Below are 18,810 nucleotides of genomic sequence, written 5' to 3' on the forward strand. Positions count from 1 at the left end.
GAGAAGAACCTTCTTGTAATTGTTCTTGCTGTAATATTGCTCTGGTATCTAGTATGTGTACCAGTTTATCCTTATAAGAATGTAGAGCCAAATTCAACATAATTATTTATAATCATTATTTCAAGTTTCTCGAAAATGCCATTCCACCTGTACATTCACATTATTTAACAATCAGTAAGCAATACTGGAAATTACTGTGAAGTCAAAACAATTGGCAACTCATTAACTTGCAGGGTGTTTATTAGTGTAACATCACAGCAGTGGTAAAATTCAATTAAACTGTCAAAAACCAGTCAATTACATGTGAATACAACTCACATTTTCTTAAATGTAAAATGTAATTCTTCACATCTTATTCTTCCTTTATATGTCTCTGGATCCAGGAGAGAATGTCCTCATCGATTTGAATGGAAAGAGATCCATCTGGATTGATGGGAATGGCGTAGGGGAGATGAATACCCATTCTTGACAGTGTCATCTAGAGCAGGAGGAAGAAACTTAATTATTTGTGTTTTTTTCTCTCTCTGTGAGAGTCATAATTTGAAGGAAAACTATTTCACCTCTGGAATCCTAAAAATGACATTCAAGGACCTCTGATTTGGCAAGGCTAGAGTAAGTTCAATCTCTTTCTCACTGTTCATTACTCTTTCAAGTCTGAATCCCGCCTGGAAAGCCGCCATATAGATGTGTTTGGACATTCTGATTGTGACAGGATACACAGAGAAGAGTAGATAATTAAACCAGTGCCATTTTCTGCACTACACATTTGTTGGTCTGTGCTGATGAATGTTACTTTTTAGCATAGGTGGTGACAGTAATCGGCAGCCTCTCCCATTCCAGCTCTAAACGTGCAGCAGGGAATTCACCCAGTACACCAGCCTCAGCTTTAGCAGTGACTGCATACTGCTGGCACTCTGGACCCCAAGCAAGCTTGGCCTGAAAAACAGATTTGTGCTCACTTTAACATGAAAAATATATCCCAACAATTTATTTTTTAGTTATTTTCCAGTCTTACAGTCACTTTGTGCTTGCTCAGCAGAGCACCATCAACACAGATCTTCAGATTGTCATTTTCAGCGATGGAAGAAACAACAATTTGCACTCTTGCAGTTGGTTTGTCAAAGTAAGCAGCAAGTTGGTAGCCCAGCAGTTTGTGGTCAACTCTCACAGCACGGGCAATGACAGCAAAAACAGGTGGAACTGCATTTCCAAGGAACTTGGCCTGTAAGCATAAACCATACAAATATTAATATAATTGTAGTTTTGTGTTATTATGACCAGACAAATTACACTAACTGATTCACCTGTTTCTGGATACGCTCAAAGCTAGATGCGGAACTTCCACTGCTAACTTTCTTTGAGGCACCATGGGGTGCCAAATACTGCAAGCAAAATAAGGTTATAAACATGATAAGTGTCTGATCTAAAGAAACTATATTGTTGACAAAATTATTTCCAGTAGTTACCCTATCCTTGTGGAATTTCCTGAAAGGCTCCATGATGGTGGCAGTCTGAAAATAAATAAAAAATAATTCAGTGCAAATGAATATACAGATTTATGACACATACATTGGCGATTTAACCAACACATGACATTCCTTGTCCTCACCTTGGACACACGAGAGCTGGACATGGAGGAGCTTGAACTACTGCTGCTGCTGCTGCTGCTGCTGCTGCTGCTGCGGTTGCTGCGGCTGCTGCTGCTGCTTCTGCTTTCAGAAGAGACGGGCCTGTTTTTATCTTCAGTCTCCAGGATTTCCTTCAGTTTCAACAGGAAAGCCTTTCCTTCTGGAGTCTCCTCATCAATGAGACTGATTTGCTTAAGGAGCCTCTCAGCAGCTCTAGGACCAACTTGGACTTCAAGCTCCAGTCTTTCAACAGCAGGACCTTCCGCTACAGCCAAAACAACAAATAATTGTCATTTTATTTGAAAATCCTTGAGTTTCATGGATGTAATAATTTCTGTAAGTATACCTCTTGCCACTGTAGCACGGGCTGAGTGTTGTCCAATTATGTAGTACAGAGGATCATTTCTTATAAAAGCAGCATTGTGAGAGTGCACCTCAACGCATCCCTTGATTTCAATGTATGGGACAGCAAGACAGAGTGTCTTGTCAAATGGAGCAGGAGCTCTCACAGGAACCTCATCTTGATTCTCAGATGACTGGAAAGAAAAATCAAGTATTTGTAACGAGTCTTACAACATGAAACAAATGAATTCTCAGCATACTAACATATATAAATTGGGTTTTTCTGTTCAAAGTTTACCAAATAATCAGAATGTGTCTGGGAATTCTGCACAGCCAACTCGGGTACTAAAGGAACAGTCCTCTCAGCAGTGGGCTCTTCAATGTTTCTGACCACAGCAAGAGTCTCAAAGCTGTCAGAACAAGAAGGTGACTTGCATTTCACTTTTCAGAAACAATATAAATTAATCATTGATTCAAAATGTTTGCTACCCTGGCATCACTAAGATTTCATTACCTCAAAGTTGCAATATGTTCAGGGACCTCAACAGGCAGAGCCTCCACCTTGTAGTTGCCCTTGAGAATGTCTGCTCTTGCAGCCACTTTTACAGGAGCAATTGTACGGATCTTTCCTCTCGCCATAACAGCAGCTTGGATCAAGGCAGTGTTCACTCCCATCACAGCAAAGGTCTGGAGAGCAATACTGAAAGAATAAAGGAGATTGTTTGTAAAGCGAATGTTGTGTGCATTATATCTCATCTTCATGAATGTAGCTGCAAAAATTTACCTTGGTCTAGCTTCAGCTTGGAGTTGAACATCAGTTTTCTTCAGCTGCTCAAGAGTCATAGTCTCAATCTCCTCAGGAAGAGGAGGTGTAATGGTGGCCTTAACTAAAAGGATAAATGGAACTGACCACCTCAAAGTGGTGACCCCCTCATATCAGAAGAAAGATATAAAATTCTAAGAAAAAACATACCATTGACACTTGCAGCAGCAACAGCAGCAGTGTACAAACTGAGCTCCATGGGCACACCAACTGCTGTTGGCAAGATACGACGCACTTCTGCTGCAAGCAGGGGTTTGGCATACTGCCAGGCAATTCCTTCCTGCAAAGCTTTAAGAGCTGCCTTCAACAGTTCACGTGGTTTGGGTCCAGTCACAATCTGGGTAAAGTGTTGTTGAGAAATGTAGTTTTAATTGTGAAAATTATTTGTGAGACAGATCTCAAAAAGAAACAGTAATGAAAGAGGAGAGATAAACTACAACACAATACCGGTATAGCTTCTTCAATGATGGTCTTGTCAATCTTCACAAAAGCCACTTCTTGTCCAAGAAATTTGATGTAGACTGAAGCCAGTGGCTGATCGTTTGGTAAGTCCTTCCAGTTTGCGAGCTTAAGGGGTAAAACATAAGTCATACACATTTTGCCTATGTCATGTTTGTAATATTGCTTATAAGTATAAAATTATACAGTGCATTGGACATGAAAACGTACTGCTCTCAGGGTGCGCTTAATCTTTGTGATACGGTCAACACTTTCATCTGCAGCAGGAGATTTCAGAAGAGCCTCCTGGATTCCTTCAGTTCTCACACCAATCTGTATGAGAGCAAGAATTGAGTGGAGGCCGAAAACATTTTTAAACCATGAATCAGATTTTTTTTTTTATATGGTTTGCCTACCTCAAGAACATCAGCAGCAGCTCCAGCCAGATAAGCACGTGCTTTAGCTACAACAGCTCTGGGAAGGATGGTGGCAGCATCATTGATCATGTAGGCACTGGCAGCAGCTCCAATCATAAGAGGAGCTGCACAGAGACATAGGTAAGAATACCATTGATGCAGTCTTTTAAACATTTTAATAAACACCCAACACATCATTTGTTAGCTTTCTTAAGAATTTTGCAACACTTACTATGATAGTAGTCCAGCTGAAGGGCTCTGCTGAAACGGAAGCTAAGTCTGTCTAGCTTGCGGCTCATGAGCTTGATGGCAACATTAGCTGCACCAGCACTGAAATAGACAACCATTATTACTTTTGGATTGTGCTCATTTGGCATGGTAAAGTAAATTAAGCAAAAATGTTTTGTTTTTCTTACACAGCTGCCATATCAGGAGCAGTGATTCTGGTCAAGGACTTGATGTGGGAATAAGCAAAGCTCACAACATGCATGTTGGTTTCTGTCTTCAAAGCACCAGCCAGACTGGAGACGAGAGCCACTGATGGCTTGGACTCAAACAACACAATACAAGCAACCATGCGCACCTCTGGGTGGAGAGCTCTATCCAATACAAGCTGCAGGGCCACTGGCTGAACCTGTGGCAAGAAACAAGTTCAGCTTATTATTGGAAGAAAAAGGGCCATTTTACAATAAATAATTCCTACAATGTCTGACACTTGCCAGTTTAGGTTCTTTCTTGGCAATGTTCCTCAGGGCCAAGATGGCATCAACCTGGACTCTAAGGGGCAGAGATGAAGCTGCAGTTCTCAGACCAGGCAGGAGCTTCATGATGGGTTTGAGACTAGCAGGGTGACCAGCATTGCCCAGAACTTTAAGAGCCAAAGTGATTTCACGAATATCATTCTTAGAAGTTGCCTCTGCAGCAATCTCATGAATGGGCTGAGGAGATTGAGGCACATACAGTTAGACAAATATTAAAAAGTAAGTGACTGGTAGAAATGTAAGACTTGATGTGTTTACCCTGAGGAGCTCAGCAGAGCAAGTGGGAACTGCAACACAGTGCCTGGCAATCATGGAACCATATCCAAGCATTACAACTTCACGGAGAGCTGGCATTTTGGCGATTTTCTCGTGCATAGCCAAACTCTGTTAAGATAAAGAAATTATTAGTTTGAATTAGGCAAGATTTGAAGAAGAGCATTTTGAGTATAGTTAAGATTTACTCACAGCTGTCAATTGGATGGTGTCCAAATCAGCAGTGACCATTTGCAGAGCAACCACAAGAGCCTGAATGAACTCTGGAAGGGTAAGTTCACCAGCCAGGAACTTCTCCTTGATGAATTTTATAATGACTGGTGTGCCAACAGAAGGAAGAGCATCCAGGAGCCAGCGCCTACCAGAGTCATTGTTTAAAATATATACATAATTTAAAAAAGTCTTATTAATTTATTGCTGACAAATTGTACCTGTAAGCTGGTTTGTCCTTGAATTGGGCCCAGATAGCCTCAATGTTCTCCAGGGTGGAAACACGCAGGAGCTGGATGAGCTGAACAAACTTAAGTGGAGCGTCTTCATGGACCATGGCCACATTGTTTGCAACAAGGTGCTTAAGGACCTCGATAATCTAGAGAGAGTAAGAGCTAGTCTCAGCTGAAGTCTTCAGCTTGGTTCAAAGGCTTTGACTCTGAGATTGTTTAAAGTAATACCTGGGCTGGTGCATCACTGATCTTCATTAGATGAATGGGGGTCTGAAGAATTTCAGTTGCAAACTCATATTGCAGGGATCCACGAGCCAAGTAATCAGCTTTGATTGGAACAACAAGGGTCTTCTCAATCTCAACAAAAGCCAAGGTTTGTCTGAAACAAATAATTAATTTTAAGTAATGAAATGTGTTGGGAATATTGTTAGTTCATATTTCTCACAGAGGATCAGTCATACTTTGCTTCCATCTGGGCAGCACCATGGATCTCATTGAAGGGTGAAAACTGATGCACTTCCCTCAACTGTTGCTTCAGTGATCAGTGATCAGTACACCAGCGGACGCCGGTTTCATGATGTAATTGTAAGTTGCAGTTTCAATCAGACTCTTGATCCTCTGTTGAGAGAAAGGTATATGATGAATTTAACATTTAAAAAAAAAAAAATTGTATTGTTGAGTAAATATTTCAAGTCTTTCCAGTCTTGTTCATTACCTCTGTGCATTCAGCACACCTCTCAGTGTATGCCAAGCCAACGTCCTTCATGATTCTCTCTTGGCAGTGGCTCAGATCCTTAGACTTGGTAACAGTAATGTGGTTGGCCTTTGGATCCTCACTGATGACATAGTGGGTCCTGCACACTCCCTGAGCTCCAGCCAAAGCACAAGTCAAAAATAAATAATTAAATACGATTGCATAACTCAAAAAGACTTTCTTAATGCCTTTATAAATGTACTAGGATTAATTTTTCACCTCTTGCAGCTCATAGATGTTCTGGGTCTTCTTGAGGTTGAGCTGAAGGATGTTGAGGATACCTCTGTGTAAATTCAATACAGTAGGGGAGACTCCTGCAGGGGCAAATACCTTTCCAACCACACCATTAGCATACTCAAACTTGATGGGAATCTGAAGCTGAGCAGCCAGTGCTGAGGTGAGCTTAGTGGCAGGAACAAATGGATCCTTGGGCCAAATACCAGCATACTCGTAGATTAGAGGGTCCATGAGCTGTAAGGGGATATTTTCCATTTAAATGAGGGCATTGTTGCTTTTAACATCCAATGATGGCATATTTTTGTTGTTGTTGTTTTCTTTCAGTGTGAAAATCTTGCAATTTCTACAGTTCTTAATAATAATTACCTTCATCAGAAAGGTGTTCTCTGTCACAGCACTGAGGTGAACCTTGCTGTTGACTTTTATACCTGCTCTAGCCAGACCTTCATGAGGAAGACCGCCCAAGAGTAGAGCCTCATAGTTGTACACATAGGTCTTACCAGGGGTAAACTCAGGGACTGAAAAGAGTAGAGTATTTTTGATTTAAGTTTGTTGTCATGACCATTAACTTTAAGCAGTAATGCAGTGTAAGTTACCACTTACAAACTCATTTTCCAAGTCATATTACTTACCAAGGTTGATCTGTTGACTTGCTGAAAGAAATAAAGATAAAAAAGCTTTTTTTATTTTTCTAAGAGGTTCTAAGAGTTTTTTTTTATATAAAAAAAAAGAGTATAAAGAGAGAAAATGAGAAAAAATATATAAATATATTTTCACTTACCCACAAGGGCCACAGTCAGGGCAAGCACAACAGCTCTCATGCTGATGGTTTGTAAAGAACACTTCAGAGAAACAGACCTTTTATAGTGGTTTCTTGCTGACCAAGTATTAAGTCTTAAATTAATTATTAACCAATGTATTTAAGTGCATATCAAATTGCACACAAGAAAAAAACTTAAGTCAACTTATTTGAACATAAAATATCAGTTAAAAGTTAGGTTAACCTGGCCTGACATAGTGACATTCTTCATGCCAACGTCCACAGTGAAATGCTGTTCATTTTATATTCAAATAGGTAATTCTTTTTCCAGTTCTGTCACACACATGAAACAATGCTGAAGCAACAAAATTAGAGTTTTTAATAGATAGCTATGGAGTAAGGTATAATACAGAAAATTAAATTTTTATTGTACTTTTTTTATACAAATAATCATTTTTGTTAACAGACCTGGCTTGAGGACCAAATCAGAGCCTATCAGTTCCAGGTTAGGTTACCCTGGCCCTTAATCTCAAAAATTGTTAAAGTCCATATTAGTTTATCTATTTTAATGTGAAACTGCAGTAACATTGGATGAACCTTGGAACTAGACATGGCAGGATCTGTGGACAGTTTTATAATTGTTAAATAAAGTTATTTTTATTAAACACATTAAGAAAGGGTATTATTGCAAATATTCAGTAACAGCAGTAGACTTTATTACCATTGAGCATGGCACCTCACACTTAAATAATTTTATTTAAAGATGAAATCATATTTGCAGAGACTGTTAATAATAACTTTCATATTTTCGATAATTGTATATAATTTATAATTTTATAACTTGATAACTAGTGAGATCACCTCAGATCAGCAAGGACAACTCTATTTTAGTACTGTACAGACCTTTCATCCAAAAAGTAACCTTTTTAATGTTTGAGTCAAAACAGTGTTTTGCTTTGTCTCATTATAAATAAACAGATGAAAAATAGTTCAAAGCACTTAACAAAAAAAAAAAGAAAAAAGTTGGATGCAAAAAGGCATATTTAATGTTATTTGTACTATTACAGCCTCAATGTGTTCTGTTACTGTTGTTAATATAACCGTGTTATCTGCAGCTCTTGTAGTGCTTGGAGGGCAGAGATGCAACGTGCAGAAGCAGAAGGGGCTTGAATGAAGTACCTTTGGCCCTGGATAATAATATTAGATAAAATGGTGCCATACTATTATTATTATGTATTATTATGTACATATTATGTACATTCTGTTGTTTTGATGTGCTGCTCATTTTAAACAATAGAAACAGTAAAATATTTCTCACAGTCTGCCTAACCAAGCCAGCATCTGGAACTGGACTGTGCTCCACTATTTGAGGATGTCTGATGTTACTGAAGGTGCAGTGGGGCACTCCATGAAAAAAAAACAAAAAGTAGATGATGCTGTCTGAATGGTCTAGTGAAAATGTAGGTTTTATTTTATACCACAGTTACCAAATCTCAGTGCTCAGTCCTCAAACTGAACTCAAAATGAAGACGGAATACTAGAAAAAAAAAAAAAAAAACACTAATATTAGCCCCGTCAAAAAAGAGAGTTCAGTGTACCAGTCCCTTTAATCTCGTAAGTAGTAAACTTCAATAAAATACTCATATGCAAAAATACTCATAGCATATGCAATTTACTGGTAATTCAGCACTGATACAGCTGTCAGCCCATAGGAGGTACTGCAACAGTAAATATTTCTCTGCCTCACTTCCCCAAAAGTCAACTACCCCCCCCCAAAAAAGGGATCACATTAGCAGGGAGTTGCGCAGTCATATTGTTACAGAGGAGGCTCCCGTACCGCCGCCTCCTCACCACCAGAGGGAACTCTCTCCTGAATATTGACTATATCAATTTGGATTCCAGTTCCCCTTATGTCTCATACCTGGGACTGATTGCACACACACACCTGCATCTAATTACACTTACACATATAAGCCTCACACTCACGCCAGCTCACTGTGAAATCTTGATTTGCCCCGGCTGTCACTACTGAGCGTTTATCCCCTTGTATTCTGCCTACTTGTTTTGACCTTGGACTGTTTACTGTTTTCTGATTGTTCTCTGCCTGCCCTGACTCAGATGGTTCTGCCACTGTGATTGTTTGTCGTCTGCCTCGACCTTCAGCCTGTCCCTAGATTTGTCTCAAGCCTACTCCACATACTCCAAATTCACCCCAAATAGACTCGTTTGTTTGTGCTTCATTTGAGCTGGTTTGTGCCAGTAATATTTTTGTTTGGGCTGCTTCAGTTTTTAAAATATTAGACATTGAATTATAGGTGATGATGTCACTCAGCCCCCCACATACTCCAAATTCACCCAAAACAGGTTCAATCGTTTGTGCTTCGTTTGTGCTGGTTTGTGCCAGTAATATTTTTGTTTGTGCTACTTTGGTTTTTTAGATATTAAAATAATATTTATAGGTCATTCTGAGGTCAATCAGCCCCCCACATACTCCAAATTCAACCCATATAGTCTTGTTTGTTTGTGCTCCGTTTGTGCTGGTTTGTGCCGGTAATTTTTTCGTTTGTGCTGCTTCGGTTTTTAAAATATTAGACATTGAATTATAGGCGATGACGTCACTCAGCCCCCCACATACTCCAAATTCACCCCAAATAGACTTTGTTTGTGCTTCGTTTGTGCTGGTTTGTCCCAGTAATATTTTTGTTTGTGCTGCTTCGGTTTTTAAAATATTAGACATTAAATTATAGGCGATGACGTCCCATACATGCTCCAAATTCACGAAAGTGGTCTTGTTTGTTTGTGCTTCATTTGTGCTGGTTTGTACCGGTAATATTTTAGTTTGTGCTGCTTTGGTTTTTTAGATATTAAAATAATGTTTAGTGGTCATTTTCTGATGTCACTCAACACCCCACATACTCCAAATGTACCCCAAATTATCTTGTTTGTTTGTGCTTCGTTTGTGCTGCTTTGGTTTTTAAAATATTAGATAATGGAACGATGGAACGATGCACTAAATGAACTGTACCAGCACATCAGTGAGCAGCAGACAGCCCACCCTGATGCTTTTCTTAGCATAGCTGGGGATTTCAACCATGCAGACTTAAAGAGTGTGTTTCCAAAAATACACCAACGCATGAACTTTCCAACAAGAGGTAAAAACATTGTAGACTTTGTTTATACCACACAGAGGGGAGCTTACAAATCCCTCCCCCTCCCCCACCTTGGTGCCTCAAACCACATCACTGTCATGCTAATGCCTGCATACAGACCGCTCGTTAAATTCGCCAAACCAGTTCACAAACATATTCAAGGGTGGCCGGAAGGGTCGTCAGAGGCTCTTCAAGACTGTTTTGACATAACTGACTGGAATATGTTTAAGCTGACTGGAATACGGCACTAATATACCTAAACTCACTAGTTCAAACTTATGCGCCCTCCAGAAGCTTGCGTTCTGCAAGTGAACGGTGCCTTGTGGTGCCATCCCAAAAGAGGTTCAAAATCACTCTCACGGACCTTTTCCTGGACTGTGCGTGGCTGGTGGAATGACCTCCCAATCTCAATTCGAACATCCAAGTCTTTACTCATTTTCAAAAAACATCTAAAGACTCATCTTTTTCGCCAGCACTTGACCAACTAATACTAGCCCTTTTCTTTTCTTGTCTATCCTATTTAAAAAAAAAAAAAAAAAAAAACTTGTTTTGTGCTAGACTAACTGATACTTGTCATGGCACTTGTATACTGTTGTTGTTCTCTTGTTTGTTCTGATTGCTTCTATTGTGCTCATTTGTAAGTCGCTTTGGATAAAAGTGTCTGCTAAATGATTAAATGTAAATGTAGATGTAAAGCAGGCTGCCACATCATTATCCTGCGCCATCAGTCTGACAGGCTAAGAGACAATACTCCAGGAGGATAGCCCATCATTTCAGCGACAGCAGAGACACTCAGAGCCTGTGGCAGGGGATACAAACCATTACGGACTACAAGCCCCCACCGCGGACCTGTGACAGCACCATCTCCCTGCAGAACGAGCTGAACACCTTCTTCGCTCCCTTTGAGGCACAAAACAGCACCACTGCACAGAAGACTCAACCTCCTCCTGGAGACCAGGTGATGACGCTGACCCCAGACAGCATGAGGAGATCCTTCAGCAGGCTCAATGCACGCAAAGCTCCGGATCCTGACAACATCCCTGGGTGTGTACTGAGAGACTGTGCAGTGGAACTCACTGATGTCTTCAGACATTTTCAACATCTCGCTTAGTCAGACTGTTGTTCTCACATGCTTCAAAGCAACCACCATCATTCCAGTCCCGAAGAAGCCGTCTCCATCTTGCTTCATTGACTACCATCCTCATGAAGTGCTTTGAACAGCTAGTCGTGCACCATATCAAGTCTGCCCTCCCCACCTCCCTGTACCCCTTCCAGTTTGCATATCGGTCCAACCGCTCGACCGATGACGCCATCGCAACTGCCCTCCACTCAGCACTCACACATACAGACAAAAAGGACTCATATGTCAGAATCCTGTTCATAGACTTCAGTTCAGCATTCAACACAATCATACCTCAACAGCTCATTTACAAACTGGTCGAGCTGGGGCTCAACACTTCGCTGTGCAATTGGCTGTTGGACTTTCTGACTGGAAGGCCTCAGGCAGTACGGGTCGGCAGCAACACATCCAGCACCATCACACTGAACACTGGGGCCCCCCAAGGATGTGTGCTGAGCCCCCTCCTCTTCACTCTGCTGAACCACGACTGCATACCGTCACACAACTCCAACCTCTTTATTAATTTTGCAGATGACACGACTGTGGGTGGGTCTCATTAGCAACAGAGATGAGACAAACTACAGGAGCGAGGTGAGACGCCAGGCTGGGTGGTGCAGTGACAACAATCTCTCTCTGAATGTGGAGAAGATGAAGGAGATTGTTGTTGACTTCAGGAGAGTGCACACTCAGCATGCTCCTCTGACCATCAACGGTGCGACTGTAGAGAAAGTGAGCAGCACCAAGTTCCTGGGTGTGCACATCACAGAGGACCTCTCCTGGACCGACAACACCGCAGCACTGGCCAAGAAAGCACAGCAACATCTCTACGTCCTCCGCAAACTGTGTGGTATGGCACCTACAATACGTCCTGCCTGGAAGACTCTTCAACGCATAGTGACAGCAGCTGAGAAGATCATTGGTGTCTCTCTCCCCTCCCTCCAGGACATTTACGGAACCCATCTCACTCACAAAGCCCTCTGCATTGCAGGTGATCCCACACACCCATCATACAGCTTCTTCAGTCTGCTGCCATCAGGGAAGAGACTGCAGAGTCTCCAGGCCAGGACCAGCAGACTGAAGGACAGCTTCATTCATCAGGCTGTCAGGAAGCTGAACTCGCTCCCGAACTTGCACCCCCCGCACCTTCCCTCTTCTGCCCCAGGCACCACTGAACTATGTCCCCCCCCCCCCCCCCCCAGGTCCAACATCCCCAGGTTCTTCCACTCCCCCCCCCTCCCACTAACATATGATGACATGCACCAGTCGCTTTGTGCAGCATTGGTCTGCTCACTACCTCATTCAGCATAGAACTGACATCATTCTACTACTTCTTCATTCAGTTAAATAAAAGAACTGCTCTCTGAGCCCTCCTCACTTTAATCAGACTGAATAAGCTATTTTTTTTTTTTGCACTACAATTTTTATCTGCACTGTTTGTACACCTCACTGGTTTTGCACTCTATCTGCCATGTGCCTTGCGCTGCTTTATTTAACTTTATTTTTATTTTTATTATATTTTACATGCCCTTATTTGTATAGTTGTATTTTATATTTGATAGATTTGATCTGTATCTATCTGTATTTTTAGGCTCTACTGTTAGTGTTATCTGTATGCACCATGGGTCTGAGAGTAACGCAATTTCAATTCTCTGTATGTTTGTACTGTACATGTGGAAGAATTGACAATAAAGCAGACTTGACTTGACTTGACTTGATAATGAATTATAGACGATGACGTCACTCAACCCCCCACATGCTCCAAATTCACCCAAAATAATCTTCTTTGTTTATGTTTCATTTGTGCCGTCAAAATGTTGTTTGTGATGCTTCGTTTTTTATTTTATTTTAAGTGATCATTCTGAGGTCATGCTCAAAATTTACCCCAAATAATCTTCTTTGTTTGTGCTTCGTTTATGCTGGTAATATTTTTGTTTTTGCTACTGTGTTTTTTTTTTTTTTAATTTTCCTAGTCAACTAGTCCCATGTTTATATTAAATTGATTAATATAATAACTTATTAAACCATCCTTTAATATATAGGCATTTATAGCCTATTCCACGCTCAAGCGCGCGCATAAAGCTTGCCGCAAAGCACTGACGAAAGTATTGATTGAATGCGTAGGGGAAAAAGAAGACATTGTAATTATTTATTACTTATTACTATTAGAACTATATCTGTTCTAATATTCTATATTCTATATGTCTCTGTGCTAGACCATTGATGGGGAGCTGGGCCATTAATAGTGAATATGACCGAAATAGGGTATTATTATTATTTTTATATGAATAATAAAATCACTGTAGGCACATTTCAAGTGTTTATGAGGAGTGTGGGAGTATTATTGCGGTTACTGTATGATATGGAGGCGCCCGCGTAATCCCTCGTATTGTTTTTTTTTTTGCCCCTGCAGAAATTTTTTTTTGGATGTGCTTTCTGTCGTCTAATGCAGCCTTCGTTAATGGGGCACATCACACTTTATTGTCACATCACCACAGCACATATAAAAAAGTCAAGTCAAGTCAAGTCACTTTATTGTCACATCACCACAGCACATGTGCCTTGGTGAGTGAAATTCTTGGGAGCGTGCACCAGAAATTGCAGAAACAGTTAACATATAACCATACAGACTTCAACAGGTGAAAATATGCAATATGCACAATACATATAGTCAGTACACACAGTGTACTATTGGACATACTTACAGTTAGCACTACACATTTTACGCAATATGTACATACATACAGTTAGCACTACACATTATACACTATACACAGAATGTACACATTCTAGATTATGTAGACATATATACGCATGAAAATATGCTAAGTGTACGTGGGCTGGATACAGAAATGTTATGGATGTGCATTGGATGGAATCCAGTGGTAGCAGGTAGATTATTGTGTTAAATAGTTCGGTGTTGAACTGTCAAAGTTAAAGTGCAGTGTGTGGCATACCATATTGTGGAGTATGCTGTAGGGTGTATTAGTTCAGACTGTTCATAAGTCGGATAGCCTGAGGGAAAAAGCTATCCCTCAGTCGGCTAGTGCGGGATCGGATGCTGCGGAGACGTCTTCCTGAGGGCAGCAGAGAGAGCAGTCTGTGGGAAGGATGGCTGGAGTCACTGATGATCCTCCGGGATTTCCTTATACACCGCCTGGTGTAGATGTCATTGAGGGAGGGAAGCTCACCTCCAACAATGTGGCTGGCAGTTCGCACGACCCTTTTCAGAGCTTTGCGGTTGCCAGCGGTGCTGTTTCCAAACCAGGCAGTGATGCAGCCCGTCAGGATGCTCTCTACAGTGCAGGTGTAGAACGATCTGAGGATGCTGGGGCTCATTCCAAACTTCCTCAGCCGTCTCAGGAAGAAGAGGCGTTGATGTGCCTTCTTCAGCACTGCATCAGTGTGTGTAGACCAGGTGAGATCCTCACTGATGTTAACACCGAGGAACTTGAAGCTGCTTACCCCCGCTCCACAGGTGTCTTGTCGATGGTGATGGGTGTGTGTGTTCTCTGCTCTGTCTCCTGAAATCCACCACCAGCTCCTTGGTCTTGTCGATGTTGAGTGAGAGGTGGTTGTCCTGACACCATTTAGTCAGGGTGCTCACCTCCTCTCTGTAGGCCGTCTCATCGTTGTCGGTGATCAGGCCAATCACCGTTGTGTCATCAGCGAATTTGATGATGACGTTGGAGCTGTGTGTGGCTGTACAGTCATGTGTGTACAGGGAGTACAGGAGCGGGCTGAGGACACAGCCCTGAGGAGCACCAGTGTTGAGGGTCAGCGGGGATGAAGTGTTTTTGCCCATTCTGACCACCTGACTTCTGCCTGTTAGGAAGTCCAGGATCCAGCTGCACAGAGATCTGTTTAGTCCCAGAGTCTGGAGCTTCGCAACAAGTGTGGCAGGCACTATGGTGTTAAATGCTGAGCTGTAGTCCACAAACAGCATTCTCACATAGGTGTTCTTATTTTCCAGGTGGGAGAGAGCAGTGTGTAGAGTGAAAGCAATAGCATCGTCTGTAGAACGGTTGCTACGATATGAAAATATCAGCGGATCCAGTGAGGCAGGCAGCACAGAGCAGATGTAGTCTCTGACGAGTCTCTCAAAACACTTACTGAAGATGGGTGTGAGAGCAACAGGCCTCCAGTCATTCAAGCATGTGATTTTATTTTTCTTTGGTATGGGCACAATGGTGGATTTTTTTGAAGCACGAGGGAACCACAGAGAGAGAGAGGGAGAGGTTGAAAATGTCTGTAAAAACACCGCTAGCTGGAATGCGCATGCTCGGAGCACACGGCCTGGGATGCCATCAGGACCCGCTGCCTTGCGGATATTCACCCGTCGGAAGGATCGGGTTACATCCGCGACAGAGACGGAGAGTGCACTCACCTCTTCTGCAGCAGCTGCGGGAGCGCTCTCTGTGTGGGCGGTGTTGTGAGCCTCGAAACGAGCATAAAAGTTATTCAGCTCGTCCGGTAGAGAGGCGGCAATGTTCACAGTAGCTGGTTTGTTCCCTTTAAAGTCTGTGATTTTATTGATTCCCTGCCACATGCCTCTTGCATCGCTGGTGTTGAATTGTTCTTCAACTTTGTTTTTGTATTGTCTTTTTTTGCGGCTTTGATGGATTTCCTGAGATCGTAACTGGCTTGTTTTTGCGATCATCAGCGTTTCCGGATTTAAAAGCGGATGTCCGCGCTGACAAGGCTGCTCGAACATCGCTATTAATCCACGGTTTTTAGTTGGGGGTAGATGTGGATTGTTTTTGTCGGCACTACATCTTCTACACACTTCCTGATGAAACACGTTACAGTTTCTGAGTACGCCTCTATGTCGTCAACAGACGCTGCCCGGAACATGTCCCAGTCCACGTGATCAAAACAGTCTTGTAGTATAGCGTCTGATTGGTCCGACCAGCACTGAATTGTCCTGAGGGCGGGTGCTTCCCGTTTCAGTTTCTGCCTATAAGCAGGCAGCAGCAGAATGGAAGAGTGATCCGATTTGCCGAAAGGTGGGCGTGGGAGAGATTTGTAGGCGTCCCGGAAAGGAGAGTAGCAGTGGTCCAGAACACGATCACCACGCGTGTTGATGGTGATGTGTTGAAAATATTTCGGAGCTATTGTTCTGAAGTTGGCTTTGTTAAAGTCCCCCATAACAATAAACGCTGCATCTGGGTACGCGGTTTTCCTGCTCACTTATATTCCCATACAGTTCCTTGAGTGCCTGGTCTGTGTTGGCTTGAGGGGGAATGTAAACAGCGGTGATTATGACCGCTGTGAATTCCCTCGGTAGCCAGAATGGTCGACACAGAAGCATATGAAATTCCAGATCAGGGGAGCAGAAGGATTTAATAGAGTGTAGGTTCCTTTCATCACACCTCTGCTTTTCCCTGTGAACTCGTTCATTCTGTCCGAGCGGTGCACGGAGAACCCCATAAGCTCGATGGCTGAGTCTGGAACCACTGCAGACATCCAGGTTTCTGTGAGGCAAACAATGCAGCAGTCCCTTGTTTCTCGTTGGTATGAGATACGTGCCCGCAGTTCGCAAAGTTTGTTGTCCAGTGACTGAACGTTAGCCAGCAAAATGGATGGGAGAGAGGAGGTCGGAGGGGACGACGTCTGAGTCTGACAAGGACGCCGGCTCTCTTTCCTCTTTTCCGGCGGCGTTTCCTCGGTCGCGCCCGCGCAGCCCAGACAAAGGGCTCTGATGCGGTGTAAACAAACAAACCGCCTTCAATAAATAAAACAAAGACCGCATTTCGCGACGTAGGAACCAACAGATGTTCAGAAGCGTGTGTCTATCGTAGACAGTTATACAAACAACATCCAACACGTAGAACAACAAAAAAAAAAGTAAAAACAGACGAAAAACTGCAAAGTTTACTCGGAGCAGTATCCAAGGTAAAAGGTATGAAAGTCGTCATCACAATGCTTTTAGATCTATATAAACCTTAAATGGAATAGGCTATAAATGCCTATATATTAAAGGATGGTTTAATAGGTTATTATATTAATCAATTTAATATAAACATGGGACTAGTTGACTAGGAAAAAGATCTTTTAAAAAACACAGTAGCAAAAAAGAAAATATCACCAGCACAAACGAAGCACAAACAAACAAGAATATTTGGGGTAAATTTGGAGCATGTGGGGTGCTGAGTGACATCAGAAAATGACCACTAAACATTATTTTAATATCTTAAAAACCTAAGCAGTACAAGCAAATGTTTTACGCAGCACAAACCAGCACAAATGAAGCACAAACAAACAAGACCACTTTTGTGAATTTGGAGCATGTATGGGGCTGAGTGACCTCAGAATGACCTATAAATATTATTTTAATATCTAAAAAAAAAACAAAGCGGCACAAACAAAACTTTTTACAGCACAAACGGAGCAAAAAATAGATTGAGACTATTTTGCTGATGTTTTGCGTTGAGTGGGGGGCCAACTTCACGGAGGCTCTACTATTGTATCTACTGGTGATTGACCCTGTCTTGTCTGGTTATCCAATAAAGCTGCAAATGGATCCCGATTCTGCTGATGCTCCGCAACAGAAGGCTTTGCCGCACAGTGATCCACCAGCACTCATGCAATTCTCCAATGAGCTATCTGCGCAGGCCACACAGCTCGCCATGCATCACCATCAGCTAAATCGGCTTACCACACTCACAGAGGAGTTAGTGAAGGCACTGCAAGGCCTTCAAGTAACACCAGCCCCGGTCACAACCGCTCAAGCCCCGGCGCCTAGTCACACCACGAATAACATCACCAGTAAGCCCACAACTAGCTTTCCCGGAGAAATTCGATGGAGACCCTGCCAGATGCAAAGGGTTTTTGCTTCAGTGTTCGCTTTTCGTTAACCAACAGCCCTCACTATACCCCACGGATTCTAGCCGCATTGCCTTTGTGTGTTCACTGCTTACCGGGAGGGTGCAGGATTGGGCTACCGCTGTTTGGGGAATGGACGGCTCCACATTTCCCACCTTTTGAATAAATGAATGAATGATCCATTTATATAGCGCTTTATTGTGTATTGTTGTACACCCAAAGCGCTTTACAATCATGTGGGGGGGTCTCTCCTCAACCACCACCAGTGTGCAGCATCCACTTGGATGATTTGGACTTTTCAACATTTCTTCAACACTTTTGTGAAGTCTTTGAACATCCTGCGGAGGGGAAAAGTGCAGGGGACCAACTGTTAACACTTTCACAAGGAAGGAGACCAGGGCCGAGTATGCCTTGTCCTTTCGCACTCTCGCTGCTCAGACAGTTTGGGTCGAGGACACACTAAAAATAAGTTTTTTTCCGAAGGGTACTAAACTCGGAACTCCAGTCTGAATTGGCTTGTCGAGATGAGGGGAAAAGCTTGAGTGAATTCATTGATCTCACCATTCAAATTGACAATTTGATTTGCTTACAACATCCTACCCGGTCCATGTCTTGATTCACATTAGAAACCAATACTGCAACAGAGCCGATGCAGCTAGGATTCACTCACCTCACTCCCGAAGAACGTGAACGCCACATGCAGAACCAACTGTGCCTCTACTGTGGTCAGGCTGGACACATGATCTCCTCTTGCTCAGTCCGTCCATCATCCAAACCCCCGAACGGTCAGCGTCAACACCCTAGTCACTACCTCTTCCTCAAGCATAAAGTTGCCGGTTGAAAT

The 18,810-nt window shown here is 42.4% G+C and overlaps 1 protein-coding gene across 1 annotated transcript; it reads right to left on the minus strand.

Moving 5' to 3' along the window:
* Positions 1-222: 222 nt before the first annotated feature.
* On the minus strand, positions 223-5,685 carry LOC109055132 (vitellogenin-like). Its single transcript, XM_042749390.1, has 23 exons — positions 5,586-5,685; positions 5,353-5,503; positions 5,113-5,270; positions 4,874-5,039; positions 4,667-4,792; positions 4,367-4,585; positions 4,064-4,281; positions 3,880-3,977; positions 3,648-3,772; positions 3,463-3,564; positions 3,241-3,360; positions 2,944-3,130; positions 2,755-2,857; positions 2,485-2,670; positions 2,269-2,380; positions 1,975-2,164; positions 1,610-1,893; positions 1,467-1,511; positions 1,305-1,382; positions 1,016-1,222; positions 794-936; positions 561-699; positions 223-478 (listed from the first exon to the last, which is right to left on the minus strand). Exons 1-23 carry the CDS (start codon positions 5,594-5,596, stop codon positions 353-355), a joined length of 3,294 nt encoding a protein of 1,097 aa, XP_042605324.1. The 5' UTR covers positions 5,597-5,685; the 3' UTR covers positions 223-352.
* Between the last annotated feature and the right edge of the window lie 13,125 nt (positions 5,686-18,810).

The sequence above is a fragment of the Cyprinus carpio genome, chromosome B22, assembly GCF_018340385.1.
Source record: "Cyprinus carpio isolate SPL01 chromosome B22, ASM1834038v1, whole genome shotgun sequence".
In the NCBI taxonomy this organism is placed as follows: Eukaryota; Metazoa; Chordata; class Actinopteri; order Cypriniformes; family Cyprinidae; genus Cyprinus; species Cyprinus carpio.

Coding starts and splice junctions, on each gene's coding strand:
- LOC109055132 (XM_042749390.1), bottom strand. Junction 2,858..2,943: donor TGCTGCTGCAAGTGTCAATG/GTATGTTTTTTC, acceptor TTATCCTTTTAG/TTAAGGCCACCATTACACCT. Junction 937..1,015: donor TGAGCAAGCACAAAGTGACT/GTAAGACTGGAA, acceptor TCTGTTTTTCAG/GCCAAGCTTGCTTGGGGTCC.